Raw genomic sequence first — 21,576 nt, 5'->3', positions numbered from 1 at the left:
ACGTATGAACGAAGCTGGTTTGTTTGCCCGCGCTGCGACATAAAACAAGCCCCAAAACATTGCACCATCGCGCGTACATCGTTCCGTTTCCGACAATTAGACCATTCCGTATGTCTGTCCGGCAGTTTCGCGGTTGAACAGATGTGTTGTGTGGTGTGTGCTTTTTTTCATGCTTCCACCCCACTTCTTACGACCATTTTATTTAACGCCTTGTGTAATGTCTGCGTACTTGTCTGCGTCGCAACATTATGGGTTAGATTTTCCTAGTTTTAACAGCGTGCGCGCCCCGCCAAAGGGGTAGACTGACTGACGTGTGGTCTTATTTGAAAAAAAAGTGGCCGCATAATAGAAGATACAAGTTACATAGAACACATTTCCTAGGGGGAGCAAATTTACGTAAAACGTTCGACCAAAATAGAGAAGGAAGTCTAGAATCTCTAGACCATTGAACACCCATTGATTGCCTAAGTAATTACAAGAGCGACTAGTCTTTCTGCATAAACGATAAGGCTGCTTATCGCATCACACTTCAACCCAACTGGTGCACCCTAAGAAGCCACCGAAGTTCAAACATTCATGTAATAATAATTTCTACTCTAAAGATAACTCAACCACACGCCAACACACTCCAAACTTCATCGCCTTCAACGGAAAAAACCTCTTCCTTATGTTCTGCTTCTTGGCATGCGATGAGTTCGCGGAGCATTCTATTGTGTTTTGGCTTTGCGATGGCATAACTCAGCAAAACCAAAACACGGCGAAAATAAAGCACACCCACCCACCGAAACCTCAAAATATTGAACTCAGTTTCACATGACTTAGTACAACAAACCACGATTCATTCCATCGCTCGGTAGCACCTCGCTGTAGAATCCCCCGCGAGGGTAATGGTGTGAGACGAAGGTGGATTGAAATTGAGCCGCTTTTAACACCTCTCCAGTGCCCGCCCCAGGGATGATTCCCGCCCCATCATTATTGCCTCATCGCCTCCAAGCGCGCGAAAAAAGACCTCCCACAACAAAACGCACCCCCGTGGCTCCCCCTAGCTTTGCGGTTGATCGAAAGATCGAAAAACACACGCCACCCGAAAGATAGAGCCCATCAACAATGAGCCACCCCCGAATTACCTCCCGCCAGGCCAGCTCAGATGGCACACCCCAAACGCCCCGCCACATGCAATCGAATTATGCGGTTTCGGGTGGAAGAAAAACAGGTGGAAAAGCGTCTGACACACAGTGTGAGATCGGCTGCTTCTTCAGCCGTTGCGAAATGTTAGCTGTGTACGCGCACGGGGTATATGAATGAATGGATATTTGCATGTTTACCTTTTTCAAATTATCTCAATATCTGGGACCGGAGCATACATACACCGGCCGTTGCCAAGTGTCGCAATACCTACGAACACGATCATCATCATCATCTGCCGATCGATCTGATCGCTTCATTTGTTTTACCATCTCTCCCAATCGCTTCGGTTATCTGTCTTGCGGTTACCAGACCAGATTGCAAAAACAGACAGAGAAGAAACAGCAGACGAGCTGCATTGATAAACTAGTTCTGTGTGGGGCCGAGAGTAGAGAAGAAGGAGCACACGATTTATATGACGTCTGAACCGCTAAGACCTTACCAAGCGGCACAGAAATCATCTCGCAATCCGCCTGCATGCCTTCTTCGGTACAAATCTGCAATAATGTCTTCGATAATGATAATGATCGCACATCTTCGGTTGGTGATAAAAAAACACGCCTCATCCACGTTGGTTTTTGGACAACCGATCATTTTACATCCCAAAAAGGGAGCACTGGGTCATCGAAGCTTTTCTTACTTGTCGCTTCAATCAACTTCAAAGTGCATTTGGAGATGAGTGTACGTCGTTCGAGCGCGCATGCTTACGCCACAATGTTGATTTTTTCCCAGCCCGGACAACTATTTTCGATTATTGCAAGTTATCCAATACCTAAACTAACTAAAATACATATCCCCTCTTGGTGGTAAGTAGATTGTGATGTACTCGTCTTCTCCTGACGAGCCTACTACACACATGTGTGACTATAATTATGTGTTTTAAAATCTCTCTTTTTACATCGCGCTCCTCAATATCCATTCATCATCATTTCCTCTTCCAGCACGCTGCGTATGACGACACCCACCTTGAAGGTTTAAATAAAATCTCATAATCGAACTTTAAAAGCCAACCCCGCGGTTACATAGCCCGGGACTGGAGAAAGTTCCAATGTGTGCGATCATCCCCGGTGTACTGCTGCGGCGATGAACAAATTGAAGGCCTGCCTGCCTGGCGATGACGATCACTAGGCGAGCAGTAAAATATGAGCAGTTAAATCTTTATCATACGAGAAGACAATCGACATGACCGAAAGTGTTTGCCATTGACAGTCCAATTATCTTGATGGTGGCCTCTCGCATTGGTTCGCTGCTAAAACGAAGTAAGCGTATCGAAGTAACTGCCCGATGGACGCATGATAAGCGTGAGTTAAAACGACATTCTTGGACATAACCCCTAATTTTCTGCCTAATGATCCATTAAGTAATAGACCAGCTTGAGTGTGTGTGTATGTACCAATCCTAATGCCTTGGAGCTCTCCCCCCGAGGTGGGTACACAGCCCATTTTACCCCAACATTCCAGCCAACGGACCTTAAATCGAGCGGAAAAAATGTCGACGGCCTTGAGAAACCGCCCGGTGGTTCGCCGATCTTAACCGATCTCCCTTTCCCTTCCCCCTTAATGCCAGGTCCGTTAAGCCTTTCGGTGCAAATCCCGGCATGTGTCATTCGTTATGTCATCGTTTGGCCATAGAGTTTGCGATTTGAATCACCGTGCTACTGATCCTGACGCATGCCTAACCTCATTTATACCTGCGAAATCAGACACCTTTACCTTGCGGGTATTGTCCCGCGGGGATCCGGATAATGGATGTTTCTTTGCTTTCTCTCCAAAGCAGAGAGTGTAGCACCGTAAGGCATGTGAGCAGAGTAACTTACACAGCACCCAAAAATGTCTTTTTTCATAAAGATCCTGGTTGCAGATTACAATTTCCAGATAAATTCATTCTCCAAAGTAGTCCCAATGCACAAGGACCACACAAATACGTTTCAACGACACCTCGGATGTATTGCCCCCCTTCTTGCTGGGTGCTCCAATATGATCCAAAAGCAAAATCACCGCATCAAGACACTCATAACATGCAACGCCTGGAGGGTGTCTGGGGAGTCACCCAAGAAGTCGTCCACGCTCCACACTATCTCTCCCCCCTAGTGCTTCAGCGAAACAGATTCCAAGCGCTTCCCCACTCGAGCTGCACCACTGCCAGCAGCCAAGCACGAACGACTCCGGGGGTCCCGAGGTCCGGGAGGGTGCCTCCAGCTGCAAGCTGCTGCCACTGCGCGAAGGCTGCGCGAATGCCTTTCTATCTACCGGCGTCGATCGGAGTCAGTCTGCGCTTGGACACGCTGGAAGCAACACACGCAACGCCTTCGACAGCATTGCGAGGCGTACCGTACCCGTTGGTGATCGTTGTTGCGCTCGATCACAAGGCACAACGGATCTTGGCGAGCGCTATACTCTTGCAATCACGCTCTGCCTTTAATTTCTGGACCTTCTGGAGATATTTCCCTGCACTACGAAAACCACTATCCTGAGACAATTTGTGCCAGTGTTTAATGTGTGTGAAATTTTGCCACAAGTGATAACGGCAGCCAGTGCTTTTCAGTGACTCAAACCTCACGCGCGCGCGCGCACAACAGCTGCCCGGGAGATTGCAACGAAAGCGAAAGTGTGCAGACACACTCTTCGTCATCTTCGCACACTCTTCTCAAGGTCCGGCACTCTCTCGAGATGAATAAAACCGGCTAGTGAAGTGCGAAAAGTTGGTTCTCCTTTCTGTTTTGGTTCGGTTTGGAGAAAACGTTAACTTCGGGGTCCCGTATGAAAGTGCAAGTGTTTGGCAGCAGCTGCTAGGGTAGCTGCGAGAAAAGTTACGGTCTGTGCGTACGTTCGTGCTGTTCTTTACTGAGCATCAGCATTGACATCACTCCTAAGGCAAATCAATGCTCCACTGAACGACTGTTTGTGTTTGTAAAAGATCGCGTGCAGTGCAAGTTAGTGTCCAGCGAAAAAAAGCGACATTTCTCTGTAACCTGAGGCAGACACGGGAAACAACCAAACTTCCCAAATTGAATCATAAAAGTGGTAAGTAGCGGTTAGACACGAACAAGTTTTCCTGTTTCTTTTTTCTGTTTTTTGTTATTGCTACCTCACCAAACAATCTATCCCGTGCAACCCGCGAGAGATTGACCAAAATGTAAGCGGAACCGGATGGAAAATCTTTTCCGAAAGTACCGGGGCGAGAAAGTGCAAGAAAGCATGACATTCGTTTGACAGTTTTTTTTTCGGAAGAAGGCGAAAAACGACGCGAAAAAAGCATAAGAAGCAACAAAAACTGAAACCGACCAAAACATACAATCTTGCCTTTCCTGTAGAAAAGTTCCGTTCAGTTTTTACGCTGCACAAAGCCATTGTTACGAGCGGTGGTGTGACATTTTAATGATTTCTTACCGGTGGAAGAGCCATGATGGTTATACACCTGCCGATTCGGTTGCTGATTGCCTTAAAAATTGCCCGCCAGGTAGCGAAAAGTGGAGGCCAGCTGCTTCGTCACTAATACGACACAACTCCGCGGGGATTAGGGGACTATTTTCCTTTCCATCGCTAAACGAATTGACGACAAAACGTCTTATGGAAAAGATGAAAAACTAGCAACGCTCTTGTGCATGCAGTGGAGATGCAAAAATTTGCCGTCTGTTTTTGCGTGAAAACATTTCCATTTTCTCCTTCGTTTGCAAACTAGACAACGGGCTAAACACCTTTGGCAGGAGGAGCAGCAGGTGGAAAATTCCAGTGGTCAGTGCAGCGTAAAATCCCGCCACAGCAGTTAGGTTGGATGGACTATGGATGCGTCGTACCTTTTTTTATGTTGCTTCACTCGCTCACACTCTCGCTGCTGCTGTGGCGGCTGTGGCGCCATCGTTAAAACGCTTATGGACGCATTTAATGATTGATTAGCTTTCTAAAAGAACTGTGCAAGCTGCTGAGATGGACACAACCGAAACGATCTCACACACACACACGTAAACCGTCCCTAAGCGCTTTCCAGTGTGGCTACTGCTGCTGCCCTTGAGCAGGGTTTGAGTGATGCACGCAAGGAAAAACTGCAATATGCAGGAGCAATTTTCACCAAACTGCCAAAGAAGAGGCGGTCATCATCGAGCAGTTTCGGATGCAGCGCAAATGGGTTTTCGTGCGGTAAGGGCATAATGTATTGCATTTGGTTGCACAAAATTAGGCACACGCGCAGCGCGAATCGCAATTCGCGATTGAAGGTGAAATAATCATCACGAGTAAGCGGAGGTAGTGTTTTAAGCATTTGTTTTAATGTGTGTGTGTCTAATGGGTATCTAATTCGTGCAGTTTTATGTCTTCGACAATTTGCATTCGCTATTGAAAAACGGGCAAATCGTTTAAGAGATGATGATAATCGTTGAGATATTGACAGGAAAAGAAGAGTTTCACCTTCAAGCTCACCGTTTCAGATGCCTGTATGTACACAAAGGACTAAAAGCAAGTGATTGCTGTTGAGTGGCAGCAAAAGAATCGAACCCGGTGTTTAATTCTTGAAAAGAAACATACAGCAACCTTGCGCAACACGCTAAACCATACGCTCTTCATTAAAAAAATCATCATAAAGACGATAAACAGCTTCTGCTTTTTTTCTTCAATCACTATCCATCTGCACCAAGGTGAGAGCGTTGAAGTTAAGTGTACCTTTACTGCACATACACACTATTAGATGTTGCTAAAAATGCCACACTTCATCTTTTCACAGCCACAACACGCATCGGGCTAGGGCAACTGCGGTAATGTGCTCTACCGTAACATTCTTTTTTTATCCGCTTCCAACCATGCCATCCATGCGTGTGCGTACGTTGATGTACTACAGCGCGTGCATGCCCATGCATAACATTGTGTACTGCCGTCTGTTATTAGTGAAACTCCTCACCCTCCCCCCAGACCGACCACCACATGACAGCATCCTTCCCAAATCCTGCTGCTCCGTTGTCTTCACTTTGCTCATGGGCTGCCACAATCATGCTACCAAAGCCAGTGGAGCTGAAGAACGCAGCATAAGAAAAAAAGCTCCAAACACACTCCAACGACGACTCTACCACCGAAGCCTTCGGTAGTAACACAGCATCAATCACGCTCGAGAGCACTCCCGGGGGGCAATCTGTAGCACGGGGCTAGGTAGCCCAAAGCGCGTGCGACGACATCAACGCGCGTTGATGAAACGTTAACAAACGGCCTGACATGGCGCAACAAACAATGCGCGATTCAAACAACTAAGAAAGAATCACCATGCGCACAACAACAAAAAAGGCCAAACCGAAGCATTGCGGTCTTTCGCTGCACTCCGATTGAAACATTAATGCCGTTGACGACGGTTGTACTACACACACCACATTGCCCTCCAGGTGGTGGGTTTCTGCTTTGTACTGCGCTTACTGCGGACTGCTCTTGCAATAATTGCTTCATCTTTTAATCTCCTCCCATGTGGTTATGTTGATCTGTTGATCGATGTCACGCGAGCCGCGTCCGAGGGCAAACGAACGTGCTTGGAACGATCGCTCGATCGCGTACCTCGCGATGGTAATCTGGAGCATCATGCAAAGATGTCCGCCACCACTCATTGTCCACCACTGGGACATAACATTGGAACCATAAAATAAACGACAGATTGAAACCCCAAGATCAAATCATTTCGATAGGAAAAGTAAGGGGGTTTTATCTTTCTTTCTTTGAAACACAGTTCAGAGCACGAAATTAATGAACCATTAACATTTTTACACCACACATATCACGTACCGAGCGCCAGCAAAAAAAGGCCGATGACAATCTGCGTATCTCTCCCGCCAACATTTCTCTGCCTCATTCCCATCGGAGGTGATCTCGATCGACGAACGTGGGATTTCACATGATCACCATACCACCACAGCCACCGTTACATCACGCGACCACGCACAACCCGATCGTACCCCGATCGTAGAAACGAGAATGCGACACTTTCTCCCACCGGAACCGGATTTCTCTTTCAGCTTCAGCTTTCCCCCTCCCTCACACCGCGCCGATCAAAGTCGTGCATATTGCCAGTCGCGCAGATACGCACGCATCAAATTCACGACTGTTGCGCAACGACTGTCAAATCAATTCCAGTGCGACGACATTCTCTCCCCCCTGAGGACGTTCAAGGACGCACCCAAATTGTACGGAAGCTTAGAGGGACGTTGAATAACTTCGGTGAGCGCCGTCAATTGTTTGTTTGCTGCCCGGTGACAATAAATGCAATGACTTAACCTGACACAGCCTCTGGCAATCCGGCGAACTCCGAGCGTCTCTATGGTGAGACACACATTTGGAAAATTGGGAGCACATGACACAACACAACACGTCAAACATCTCTTATGCAAATCCTCTGGCACCGTTTATGGGAGCGTACAATTGCACCGCGCTATTGTTTGTTTCGAAATGAATATGATTTCGATCGTATCAGAGAGTCAACGGGAATGACTGGTGTTGTGGAAATAGGTGGGCCAGCTCAAAACAAACCTGTCCAAATGCGTGATTTCAATATGAACACTGTACCACAAACACAGAGAGAGAGAGATGAACCTGTACACGATCGATTGATTTACAACGGCCAACATCGGCCGCGGAAATCCTACAACGAAAATTGCCTTCAATTACATTACTACCCAAGCCAAGCTTGGCCACCTTTGTGGACGCTCTTTACAACCTTCACAAAAAAATTGAAGGTTTTCCGATTGTTTTTCAAAAGAAAAACATTCAGTCCGGTGTTTGATTCGCTTAATTGAAGAGGAAGGCGCCGTGAGCCACAGTTGTCACAGTTGTAGGTGAATGCCGGAAGCTTTATGACTTCCCCGGCAGCGGTATCGAGTTGTTGAAATTTAATTAATCCTCGATCAAGCAAATTGCCAGCCAAACCACCAACTAACACGTGCTACTGCCACACATTAACAGCGACACACACACACAGTCGCTCGTCCGTCCACTTTAACAAATCACACTTAAAACAATTCATCTTCGTCATTCGTCAAGCTAGCTACCGTAAAGCGCCGACCGGAACCGTTTCATTTACCAAATAATCATAAATTGCCACCTGTGTTCGCTGTTTTTTGTCTTAGAGAGCCTTAAAACAATACGCAGAAAAAGCGCTCCATACGCAGACCACCGTGAAGCGTAAAATTTTAAACATCACTCTAACAAAACACGCTCCTTCTCACAGCAGCTCGTGAAATATGCGGTGAGAGCCCAACATTACACGCTACCCTTTTCGCATCTTTCATTCCTTTTTCGTTCATAAATATTTTTTGACACTTCCGAAATGATCCTCACGGAACAGGAGATCGGGGATGGGGTACATAGTTCCCTATAATTTACCCGATCATGCCAATCTATTTTCGCGAATGTGTGCAATTTTGCTTACCCACTCTTCTTCCGCTCGGTTACAAGACACACAAGAGGAAAGGGTGTAATCGCCCACCCCGAGGCAGCATGTGATTTTTTTTTATCGACACAACAAAATCGAAATCGAATTTAAGCCTCCTTCCTCTCAGCGCTACAGGCTCGAGCGGACAAGAACGAAAGAGATGCGAATTCCGAACAGCGCCAAACTTTGGGTGGTAAACATATTTCATAACCCGAAGGTGAAAGTGCCGCTTTGCCGAGCGAGGTATTTACGGCACTCAACCTCAGAACGGCATCGAGGAAGGGAATGGTTGGGCTCTACCTTCCCCCTTTTCGTTACCGGACAGGCCGCAGTAAACCGCAGCAGGAAGAAATGCTGAGCTCAGTGTTCCCTCATTTGTTTCGCTGGTCCGTGGTTCGTGCGCTGGTCAGCTTTCTAGTGCGATTCAAAGCAGAATATCTTGTGGTTAAATAAAAGGAAGCCTAATAAATAAACCATGTGCTCTGGGGGGAGACCTGGACAATTTCGATTGTTTCCCCGTTTAACTAGACCAACCACAGCAGCGATGCCCCATTTGTCAAGTTTAAGCTCGATCGTGACAGGCGCAGAAGAAGCTTGATTGGGCCCCTTAATGCTGCATAAAACTTAACCTTTGTGTGTCTAGATCAGTGTGGAAAAAGGGTAATAAATATTTCAAAAATAGATCTCATCTTTGGCGTACTAAAAACTAGCTGCACAGTATTCCATACTACTAGTGATTCATTGTGTCAGCATCCAACACGAAACGGTACGACGACCACATGCATTGGAATGATGCATATTTTAACTTCAACTTGAATGAATTTCTCAATTGTTGCCACATACAACCAACGCCCTCCCTCCGTTCAATTGTGTTTACTTTAAAGTGGGCAAATAATTTAGTGCTCCAAACGAAGAATAAATAAACCTAACAAACACGTCGAAACACACCAACGCACAACGCACCACTCACTGCTAGCGGTCGGGTTTCACTTTCATCCACAGCACATTCCAGCCTCCGGTACCGCTGGAGCGGTAGGCTTCCCTTCCATGCACCCAAGGTTGTCTGGCGCTTGGCTCTCGTGACGCGGTGTCAGATTAATGTGATCTGTATGGGTGCATGAGCGTTGAATTATTTCCAGCCCAACGTCTCCTGTCCCTGCGGGTGACTCATTGTGCTGCCTTTGCGAGTTCACCCGCATTCGAGTGCATTCGAGGAGCATGAGAGAGATCGATTGAAATGAGTCATTTGAGGAGCGTTGCTTTTTTCCACACGATCCGGTCAAGGACGTGTGGTTTCCAGTCCTTCAGTGGTTAGATTGCTCAGAAGCGATATCAAATCGGATTTGGTTGGTTTCGATGCGATCATGCTTGCTCATGCCCCAATCGTAGACCGGTTATTTACTCGCTACCTAACACCCATCATCACAGCAATGCGGTTGTAAAGAGGCTTGATTAACATAACACACAAGTTATCAAAAATCATCCTCTTAATTTGATTGCGTTGGTAATAAGGGTTTAAATTTATTCATATCATGCTCCAGCCTTCAGTCATTCCAATTTTCGCCCGCTGGCGTGAAAGGTCTTTGATCGATTGCATCGATTGCATCGATCGCGGTTTAAGCAGCTCCAAATTAACCACCGATCGTCATCGCCGCAAAGGAAAGGCACACGGAATTGGTTGGCTTTGCTCTGAATCGCGCGCGCACACATACACACGCTGAGCATGCCGCAGATGCAATGGATATTAAACATTTACACCCCCAATCGTGCTTCGGCTAAGTCACCGTCCTCCCCCCACCCGGCCAGCATCAATCCCGCCCCCGTTGGTTGGATCAAAACGGTGAATTAATTATTCCTGCTCCATTCCATCGGCGGCAGCAGCGTACGGAACCGGAAAAAGAAAAGGAAACACTTCACACTCCCCCGGCCGAAAAAGCTCGGACCATAATCGATGGAATAAATTTCATCATCTTCCCCCCGCACCGCCAGTGAATTATGCCGGGCCTTAAACGGGTGATCATCTACCCATCAACCAGCAGAAATTAGATTCAGTCAAACATGAGCGCTGAGGTTCGTTTTCTAAAGCGCATTTAAATCTTCCGTTGATGAGCGACTTGATGCGCCGTGCGGGGGATGCAAACTGACGATGAGGTGACGTATTATCATCGATCGCTCTCAGCGAATGTGACGCTGAAAGAAAGTTCACTTTCTATCGATACGTGTGTGTGTGTTGGTGTGTCCGTGGAAATTATGATTAACGTTGGTGTGAGTTTTAGTGCGCAGAAAACGTCTCATTTTATACACACACCACGGACACACCACCGTAGTAAAACGGACGATAGCGATTCGTGTGATATTTTACGATCACAAGTTCACAAAATCAAAATTTATAGTACTTCAAAGGAAACCGATAGGTGCTTAAACGCGAAAGACGCCTAAAAAGAACGGAAGAACCTAGCTGTGGCTTTCAAACAACAACAACAATGCTGTGAGCATTTAAAAACGCATCCAAACAACAACTCCCAGCAGCAAACGACAGGCATTAACGGGGAACGGCGAACGGAGTAGCACGATCAGTGTTATTTTTACTTCCAATCCCCACAGGGCATCTTCCGCGTGCAACCGAAAGCGAAAGCTCAACTCCCATTCCAATGACATAAACGCATGACGGCATTCTGACGCAGCCGGGGAGATGATGACTACCACTTAAGCAGTGGGAGCCCTTCCCCATTTATCTTTCTCACCACCACCACCACCACCACCACCAGCTCGTTTAATGTCGAGCTCAACAAGGAAACCATTAACGGGTCCGGCTGGCGATCGGTCAGGAGCGTGAAGCCTTCCTAACGACTTCTAATCATCACCTATTGCTCTTTGCAGGGGCATTTTCTTCCTGCTTGTGTGGTGATTTGTCCAGCCAAGTGGTTTCCATCAATCAGAATCAGTACACGACGGATGGGAATGGAGGGATAGCACACAAACGATCTCAAAACATTGTCATCATTCGTTCTCGTACTTAACGTGGCACTTACGCAACTACGATCTCCAAGATCGTCTCCCGACTAGCAGGAAGATTGGACCGACCGTTACAGAGCGCGTCGATAAAATAAAGTACAAATCCTCAGCGGGAACATTAAAGCGACAGAGCCCCTCCCCTCCCCCCAGTGAGGGGGTTTGTTTGAGGGTTAAGAAATTAGCCTTTCCAGCCTTCCCTCTTTTACAACAGCGCAAAGCATTCCAAGAAGCCAAATCCGCTAAGAGAACGCCATAATGTGTGAACTGCGGCGTGTCAGTGGCAAAGCCGCCGGCCGGATTGTTTCCCACGGATGATTATGACACTAGCGCGTCTTGCACTGCTGCTTTAGCACAACGCCCCGCGTTCCGTATCACGACCCCGTGAAGACGACGCCCTGCTGTGACCGGGGGCCTTTGCTCCCTCATGCTGCCCACGATTGCGCACGATTGTTGCTCGCCCCACGTGGTAAAGGGTGGTGAGAGGAGCTGGCGTAAAAACAAAGCAATTGCCCCGGGGCTTTTACTTTCGTTTGCAGCGTCATCTAGTTTCCCACTTGCAACGCCATCGTACCGTTTTTTCTTTCGTCTTCCAAGAGCACCGACCCGTCTAAAACGCTTCTAGGATTACGATGTTTCATTCATCTGGCAAACGCAAATGTTTGCACAGGGTGTGGAGTAAACAATGCCAACCCGCTGCTAAGGGGACAGGGACCGGAAAATTGGGTGCAAATAGATGCATTCCGTCCGCGGTGTTTTTGCTACTCTCCGGTGCAAGCGCAAATGGCACAGGTGCTGCTTTTTCCATACTTATTTACACTTTCGCCTGTGCTGAAAGGTAGCAATTGTAAGCATCGGTTGGTTCAGCTCGAGGTCGCCTGTACGGTGAGCAGCACAAGCTTATCCTTGTCTTTTTCGCAGTGAAAGGGAATCCAGAAATTTTGATAAGAACCGTTCTTCAAGGGTACGGTAACGAGTTAATCTGGTTTGAAATGGCAAAGAACAAACTTTTCCTTTCATCCGATCGAATTTCGTACAGCGTTCCTATTCCCCTCACAAGAACACACAATCACCTGTCCCTTTTCGCTTACGCTCTGCTCTGCTCTGCTCTGGAGATCGCGCGAATGGCTTTCCGAACGGGGCGATTCCATTATTACAGCCCGCACCGACCCGGCTACCAATCACTTTCACCTTCAATGGGACACGATCGGGACACCAAGGCACCACCACGATGACGACATGCTTCCCGGCCGTGAAGGGTACACCTTGGAGCTGATTGTTGTTGTTGTTGTTGTTGTTGTTGTTGTTGTTGTTGTTGTACGGAACCGGATTTCATCGGCCGTGTGCTCAGTGGACTGAAGGCGACATTAAAATCAAGTGTTTTGCTCTCCTTTCCACCCTCCCCCCCAAACGATCGCTCCGATTTTGCCACTGGGCACGGGGAAATTCATCATACATGTGCCCCCGTCCCCCTACACGCTGGGCAGGCCGGATCTACGCCTTGCAAGCGCAAATAAATACTTATCCAATCTGGAAGTTGCCAGTTGCGCGCCCGGCCTGTGGTTTCATGCCATGTCCGGCGGCTGCTTCTGGAGAGCGAATCGATAAACAAACGTACTCGCATCGGCTGTGCTTGGGTGGATGCAGTACAATTTCTCATCTCGCTGCAGGATGTGTTACGCCGTCACCGTCAATTCCATACGCAAATCTAGGTCCAATGAGTTAGTGCACAAGTACCGGTCCCAGTTCCGGCATGGCTGCCACACGCGACGTAACCACTGGCCCAGGGATAAATCATTCGATAAGCTAAGTACTTTGCACCAGAGATTGCTTAAAAGCCATATCCTGTAGGACAGATTGTCTGAGTGTGTGTGTGTTTACGCCAGCAGCTAATTAAAACGATCGACATTTTGGCATTCGCTTGCCATCTCGCTGTTTCGTGGCAACGTGTTTACTACCACTATCGGTGGCGCACACGAAACAGCGGGATGGAAATTTTGTGAAAATATGCTACAAAAAAGTGAAACTTTCGAGATCGCTTGCTCTTGAAGGAAGGAATTACTTTTCCCTCCGAGCAAATGCGTTAAGCGCTCTTGCTACCACCGTTCGAGCATAACCAACACCCTTCTCCCCTCCCCCCGCGAGAGGGACAGAGGTGTGCGCGATGTTTTACGATCTACTTACCTTTAGAGATGTTTTCTGCCTCTGCACTCAGCTCGGCTCACGCTTTCTTACGGTGCATCTCTCTCGTTGGCGGCGGCAGCAGCTGCACCGTTTTGCAAAATCTACAATCACGGAAAAATGCACTTTTACACACACCCGGCACACCACGCTTGCGCCAGCGCTGATCACCGCGAAAAGAAAAGCGAAAACACACCCACACACGGCCACGGTCACTGTAATTACACCCTCCCTTCCTGCTACCCCTCTTCTACACCGCGTCCGATTATTGAAAGACAATACGATTATGATACGCTCCGCCAAACACGTAACAACACACGGCGCGCGGCAAGAAAGCGGCACTAAAGCGTGGCATTAACATGCAAAACAACAACAGCAACAGACGGCTCGAGCACGCCATACCTGGATCAACATTAATTAGCATTGTAGCAATTAGTATAGCACTGATTTAACGCGAGCATTTCCCTTCTTCTCATCTCACACTCACCACAGGATAGAAACGAACGACAACAATGAGAGAAAAACGACGAACGCTAGGTTTGACCTTGGGCATCCCGAAGATGATCGCACTATCGGTAGCAGCGATCGTCGCCATCACGCTGTGTCCTCTAGCCTCTGCCGGTGAACGGTGGTCCCGTCAGCTGACGGAGTTCACGGGACCAGCGACGGGTAACGATTGGATTCCGCTGTCCCGGCCCGGTTCGGAGCGTCAGGCCGGTGCGCGCGTGCTGAACTACTTTGCCGCCCCGCCGCAGCAGACGTTCCTCGGGCCGGACAATGCGGCCCAGGCCCAGCAGCATCATTTCACCTTCCTGAACCACCAGTTTCCGCAATCGAACCGCTTCTTGCTGCAGCAACCCGTGCCCCAGCATCAGCATCAGCAACCGGCCCAGGAGCTGCTGGAGCAACCGTTCCACCTGACCAGCTTCCAGCGCAACGGCCCGTTTGTAGGTCAAACCATACAGCATCCTCCACCACCACCGCCACCGCAGCCGGCCTCCTCGACCAATCCGTTCGAGCAGCAGTTCCTCTCCAAGTCACCGCTCTCCGAGGCGCTCATCCAGGAGGACAAACAGTCTCCACCGCCCCAGCAACAACAGCCCACGCTTCTCGATCAACCGTTCTCGTACCAACACATCCGCCAGCCGGAACTCGACGGCCAGCAACAGGTCGGCCCCCAGTCTGGCCCGAGCGGTGGAGCCGTTTCACAAGAAGAGGTCCAGCTGCTGTACGTTCCGGTCGAGACGCTGTACAACCAGAAGCAACCGTCGCAACCTGCGCTCGAGAACAATCGCTTCAATTCGCTTCCGCAACCGGTGAGCCCATCGTTGATCAATGATTTCTACACTGCCGGTACGACGACCACCACGCCGAAGCCGGCGCGCTCCAGTGCAGCCACCTTTGCTCCGCGCTACACCAACGCCCCGGAAACGCCCGCCCCTGCAGTATCCCGCTCATCGTCGGCCACATTCGGCAGTACTGCGTCATCGAAACCGAAGCCGAACCAGCCGCCGCTAGCCCTGTTCCTGTACAACGATGGCCGTCAGGGTAAGCTGTCCACCGGTGATGCGCTTGGAGGGTTGAAGAACGTCAACGAGATTGCCGTGCTGGATGCGTTCGGCAAGAACACGCCGAAAGTTTTCATCGGACCGTCCGGTTTGGCACCGCCCAAGAGCTACTCTCGCTTCGATCTGCCCTACCTGTCCAGCGTAGACCTGTCGTCCAGCCGCTCCAACCGCAAGATCGAAGATCTGCCCTTCTTTGTGGCGCCTTTGAGCTACAAAACTCCCAGCGGATATTCGAAGATTTCACTGCCGCCGCCACACGTAGGCTCGATCGTCGTGCGGCAGAGCAGCTCCTCCAGCGGAAACTCCCTGGAGCACAACACGTTCTACACGCGCCCAACGGCACCGAGCAACGTGCAGTATTATACGCCTTCGACCCTAAACTTTGCCGAAGACTCAGCTCCGACGAAAGCCCCGCTCACGTTGGGTGCTTCCCGCAAGCCCATCTACGACGATGATCACTACACCTCGCCCACGGGAAAACCCGTGTCAACGTCTTCGTCGTCGTTGTCGTCATCGGGCGAACGTAACTCCGCTGGACAGTACGGTACGTTCAACAATCCCAACCCACCGAGCCGCCACCCGAGCGTGAACGAGGAGTACTTCAACCTTGCCAAAACGAAGAAGCCCACGACGAGCCCGGCTCCGGCTCCGACGACCCCGAACTATCCGTTCCGCTCGTACGGCAGTACGCGCCAGTTCGATTTCAAACCAATGCCAGACCAGAAGATTCCACCATCGTTCTATCCGGCGGATGAAGATGACTCCACCACGACCCTGCTGACGACACCGACCACGACCGAGCGTCCCACCACGGCTCAGCTGCAGTACGAAGCGGAACGCATGAGAACGCACTTCCGCGAGGAGAACTTCCGCAGTCGTCGTCCGGTTCATCATCAGCAGCAGCACCAGCACCAGCCGACCACACCGGCCACGTTGGGTGAAAGCAAGCAGCAGGAGCAGCAACAATTTGTCCACAAGTTCAAGCTCGTTGACTCCGTCCGTCCAAACAACGTCAAGTCGTCGGTGGTAGACCACGGCTTCTTGGATTTCTTCAACCCACCATCCTCCCAGCAACACACGGACGAAATGATCAAGACGACCATCACGACCAGCCTGCCGGGCAGGGACGGTGCTGAGCGACAAATCATCCGCAACAACTACTTCACGGCCGCGGCTGCCATCAACGAAGACAGCGGCGCCAACAGACACAGCAAGTACGTGAGCACGTACTACAACCCATCCTCAACTGCTGCCGGCACAACGGCTGGAACGACGACACCGGCACCGCCTACTACGCAGGACGTTTTCTTCCGCGATTTCGACCATCGCAGCAAGTTCTACGAGCGTGAACCGAAGTACGAAACGAGCTTCCCGACCACGGTCGGTACCACTGGTACGAGCTACATCAACAAGTACAAGTACGAGACGGATTCGTACAACGATGCGCCACGCTACTCGGTCGAGGTCATCACCACTAGCGAACCGACTACGGTAACGGTTGAACCAACGCAGGGAACTACGGACCAACAGCACTACAGCATTCCCTCGGAGCTGCCTCCGATCAGTGCCAATCTGCCCGGACTCGTGAATGCCCTGATGGACGATCAGTGGTCGCCCAAGACACCGGACTCTGCTTCGACCAGTGCCAACACACGTGGACCTCACTTCCGCAAGCAGCTGCACCGCACGACGACACAATCGTCCGTTGGAGCAGATTCGTACGCGGCGGAACCGGTCACCACTACCACCAGAAGACCCGTCCAGCGACAGCGCCGTCCTCATCCATCCCGTACCACACCAGCCCCAGAGACGAGCGAACAGTCAAGCCCCAGCACACGGGCACCGATCTCGCGTTCCCGCTCCCGCTACGTGCCCAACAACGACGAACGTCCGGCCTCTCGTGGACGTAGCCGCAGCCGTACTACCACTCCGCGTGGACCACGCAAGGAGGAAGAGAACCTGGACTACCAGCGAGACGTACTGAAGCAGAACTATCCGGTCATTCGACCGCAGGGTGGTGCTCCCGCCCCAACTACCACGCCTCCTTCGACGACGATCGCTACTACGCCTTCGACCACGCTGAGCTACCAGGAAACGTACGAGGATCCTTCCGAGCGACTCATCTCCACGACGCTGGCCAATGAGGTCCCACTGGACTCCGTAGATCCGCAGCAGCAGCAGCAGGTAACGCGCAAGTACTCCACGTACTACAGTGAACCGACCTACGAACAGGAAACGACCCCCACGACGGTCATTCCACCGCAAACGTCCAGCTACTTCGTCCCCTCGTACAGCACCCGAGCTCAGCTGGGAGGTGGCGATCGTGCCGAGGAGGAGGAGTACGTGCGTCCTCAGGAAGTGATTCCACTGAGCCGTGATCCCGAGCTGAGTCAATCGGTGATTCCGCTCCGATCGCAAACACCCGCCACGGAAGCAACTCCCCAGACGGCCCCACCACCAGCCCCCATCCAGTACCAGCCGGTGACGGAGAGTGAGGAAAAACTGACCACCGCCTACGGTCAACCGCTGGAGGAGGCGATGGAAATCAAGAAGGTTGAGATCACTCCAAGGCCACGCCGACCGGGACTTGTGTCACGCCAACGCGACTCCCAGCAGACGTACGCGTCACGCACTACCACGGAACGAACGACATCCGTACGCACTACTACACCCGAACCTACGGCGACATCGGGAGCGGGATCACGCACGGCATCCGGACGCCGACCGGCGTTCGTGCGACGCCCCTCGAGATTGTACGCGACCACGACCGTCAGCCCGACGACGACACAGGCCGCAGGATATAGCAACGAGCAGCAACAGCCCACGCAAGGATCTAACACCGTACGTACTACCGAAACACGCACCACGTCCGCCATTACGCTCTATTGTACACTGCACTGACACTTTGTTGTTCTTTTGTTTCACCCACACAGGTGCGTACGAAGAATCGTCAAGATATCCTGCGCGGACGTACACGCCGACCGACAACCACGACCGAACCGGCGGCAGCAGCTACGACCGCCTCTCCCGAGGCTCCGGTGACGCGAGCGTTCGGAAGAGGCAGCAATCTGCGCCGCATTTCCCCCACGCTACGCTCCAGACAGGAGGTAAACACTCAACCATCGATGGTAAACGCCGCCTACTATAACGTCTGTGTGTGTGTGCGTGTGTTTTGTTTTCTTTCCGATCTTGTAGCAAACTGCCGCAGCAACGACGCAGCAACCGAGCACGGCACCAGCGGCACCGGCATCCAGCAGCGGACCCCGATTCCGGATCCGCGAGCGCACCCGGTTCAACCTGCAGCCACAGGAATCGCAGTGGTCGACCAAGCTGAACCAGAACTCTTTCCAGCCGGTGCTGAAGAGCGAATCGCGTGCCAATGATTTCGAGCAGGAGAACGTTTCGACCGAACCGGAACCGGAAATCGTAACGGCGGCCCGCGACACTGAGATGTACTTTGTGAACGTGTCGTCCAATTATGGTCAGAAGGGTGGCAGCAGCAGCAGCAGCAGCAATAGCCAGGCAGCGAATGCTGAGGACAGCACAGAAAATAGGTAAGCACAGTGCTGCCACACAAACGAAAGGCAAGACAACTTACGAGCGGAATATTTTAATCGATTTTCGATCGACTTTTCCGCAGTGTTCCCTCATTTGCCGACCTGCTGAACGATGTGATGAAGGATTTCATTGACGATAACAGCCAGAAGAAGCCGGAGCGCGAAAGCGACGAAAAGGATCAAGTTAGCGTGGAGGAACCGCGACGACCGGTGGCCAACTTCCGCAACAACTTCCTGCGCAAGCGTGGTCGCTCGAAGGTGGTGGATTCGTTCGAAACGGCCGAGTCGCAGCACATCAACCAGGCGGCCCAGGTGTACAACGGACCGTCGCACTTTGGCGAATCGCTCAAGAGCATCGATCACGTTGGCCTTTCGGGCAAAAACGTGCCGAAAGAGGTTGCCGCTAAGTATCACGCCGACGAAGAACAGTATGATGATCAGGAAAACACCGCACAAGAACAGGCGACCGTTGCACCGGAGGACGAACCGAAGGAAACGGAAAGGGACGATGCATCCGTCGAAGTTATAACGGGGGTGGCGGAGGTGGCAAGCAGTACGCAAGCAACGCCAACAACCACCACCACGAAGCCAACGGAAGAAGTGCCCACGCTGGCCAGTTTGGAACAAACTTCTACCAATCTTCCGCAGCAGCAGCAGGATCGGGCCGAAGAGGCTACCGAGCCATCGGCCACTTTCGAGCCCATCGCCGAGGACGATCCGCTGAACGGTTCGGACGAGGAGGAGGCGAAACGAAAAGTGTCCGATGGGATCTTTGCCGATGTGAAGAAAACGATCTCCGATCTGTACGAAATGGCCGAACATGACACGGAAACGGAGGAGATGGTGGACGGCGGTGATCCGGTCGGTGATGATGATGACGAGGTAGAGGATGAAGAGTTCCGACCGACGGAAGATTCGCTGGCTGATCCAACCGCTTCGACGACCGACATCAGTCCGAGCGAAACGCAGTTCGTACCGGTGACGGCGGAACCGCCCGCGTTCGTCAACCCGATGGGTTCGCTCGTCATTCCGACGTCCGTATCGAACGGCATCACGCACGAGACGGAGATCTGCTACCGAGGACGCTGCATAAAGACGGAGGACGACAAGCGGAAGCGGAAGTTCAAATTAAACTAAGCGGTAAGAAAAACACGGGCACTGGAAAGGGGTGGTGCACGAAAAAAAGCAGGGCGCCACCCCCAAAGCGAGGACAGTGCGAGGAGTGTATGTGTGCGTGTGTCGATAGTCTGTAATAAGTGTAGAGTCTTATTTATTTTAGTGCTTAGCTCAATAAAGAATGATCGAACCGAAATCCTCCAACATTCGGTAATGTTGGCATCTGTTTCCAAAACTCAACCCCTGTGCTTCTTGCTTTGTCCTCTATCACCTGGAATGAAACGAAGTGTTATCCTGGGAATGACTTAAACCCACTGGAAAGATTATCAAACAGCGCAAGTTAGTTGTTTGTAAATTATTCAACAATTTACTTTATTTGTACGGCCTTATTTATGTATATTTACTCATCATCATCTCCGGAATCATCCTGTTCCATTGCTTCATCATCATCATCCTCATCATCCTCATCGTCGTCATCATCGTCTTCCTCCTCCTCCTCATCCTCACTCATCGCATCGTCCGTTTTCTTGCCCTTCTTGGCCACCGTGGCCGGCTTGGTCGGCTGTTTCGCCGTCTTGCTCGTCTTCTTCGTCGCCGCAATTTCCCGCTTGGTGATCTCCTCAAACCCGTCCTTCGTCGTGTAGCAACAGTTAATGATCAGCTTAAACGTTGCCATCGGTTTGTTGAGCAGCTTCAAGATGCGGGCCTGCTCCGGCGTCAACACCTTGCCCTTCTCGCACACGGTGAACTCTTTGTACAGCGTCACGATACCACGGTCCAGCTTTGTCGGCATGCCCAGCGACCGTAGGTGAGGCTCTATCGCGTGCGAGAATTCCTCCAGCGGGCCCGGCTTCAGCTTGACCGTTTTGGTCGCCCGGAACCCACCGCGGGCGAACTCTTCCGCCTGATACGTGTCGAACCACTCCAGCACCGTCTTCTTGCTTTCCGACGTGAACAGCAGCCCGCACTGGCCGATCATCTGTTCGCGCAGCTGCTCCATACCCTGCTCCAGCTTGGTCGGCTCACTGTTCTCATCGTCGCTGATCAGCTTCAGGCCCAGCTGCATCACCCGATTCTTGCCGAAGAAGAAGCGCGAGTTTTTCCACTCTGCCCGCACATCCTTCAGCTTGCTGTTGCGCATGTTTTGCACCGAGAACAGGAATATGTTGTCGTACTTCTCCCGGCATTGCTGTATGTCCTCGATGATCTGTTGTTTGTTGGACAGACCTTTCCGGTCGGTCTTTGTTAGGGACACTGCGCGGGACGCAAAAGGAGAAACGAGTTAGCTTCTACTCCGATCTCAATCCCTCCAACACCATTACCTTTCTTATCTCGCTTTGATTTCGGCATCGTGAATAAATAGCAAACACTTTAACACAAAACTTTACTCAAAAACGTGGTGTCCCGGCTGCGAGATGTTTACGATGCGTTTGAAAACATGTGAGCTTTGACAGCTTCGCACAAGCTGACCAAGGTTAGCAGACAGAAGGTGGTTGTTTTCGAAACTGCATATCGAAATGGTTTTCGAAACGTAAATTACAAATTCATTTTTGTTTTGAAAG

The 21,576-nt window shown here is 50.7% G+C and overlaps 2 protein-coding genes across 2 annotated transcripts; one reads left to right on the top strand and one right to left on the bottom strand.

Moving 5' to 3' along the window:
- The first annotated feature begins 3,734 nt into the window (after positions 1-3,734).
- LOC120897126 (mucin-5AC) lies at positions 3,735-20,254 on the top strand. The gene is made up of 5 exons (XM_040301748.1): positions 3,735-4,208; positions 14,266-18,182; positions 18,275-18,448; positions 18,537-18,895; positions 18,982-20,254. The coding sequence occupies exons 2-5, from the start codon at positions 14,286-14,288 to the stop codon at positions 20,033-20,035; spliced, it is 5,484 nt and encodes a 1,827-aa protein (XP_040157682.1). The 5' UTR covers positions 3,735-4,208; positions 14,266-14,285; the 3' UTR covers positions 20,036-20,254.
- Positions 20,255-20,354: 100 nt separating this feature from the next.
- Positions 20,355-21,470, bottom strand: LOC120897133 (mRNA turnover protein 4 homolog). The gene is made up of 2 exons (XM_040301772.1): positions 21,337-21,470; positions 20,355-21,268 (listed from the first exon to the last, which is right to left on the bottom strand). The coding sequence occupies exons 1-2, from the start codon at positions 21,362-21,364 to the stop codon at positions 20,415-20,417; spliced, it is 882 nt and encodes a 293-aa protein (XP_040157706.1). The 5' UTR covers positions 21,365-21,470; the 3' UTR covers positions 20,355-20,414.
- Positions 21,471-21,576: the final 106 nt, after the last annotated feature.

The sequence above is a fragment of the Anopheles arabiensis genome, chromosome 2 (genome assembly GCF_016920715.1).
Source record: "Anopheles arabiensis isolate DONGOLA chromosome 2, AaraD3, whole genome shotgun sequence".
NCBI lineage: Eukaryota > Metazoa > Arthropoda > Insecta > Diptera > Culicidae > Anopheles > Anopheles arabiensis.
This window is presented reverse-complemented; position numbering and strand designations above follow the sequence as displayed.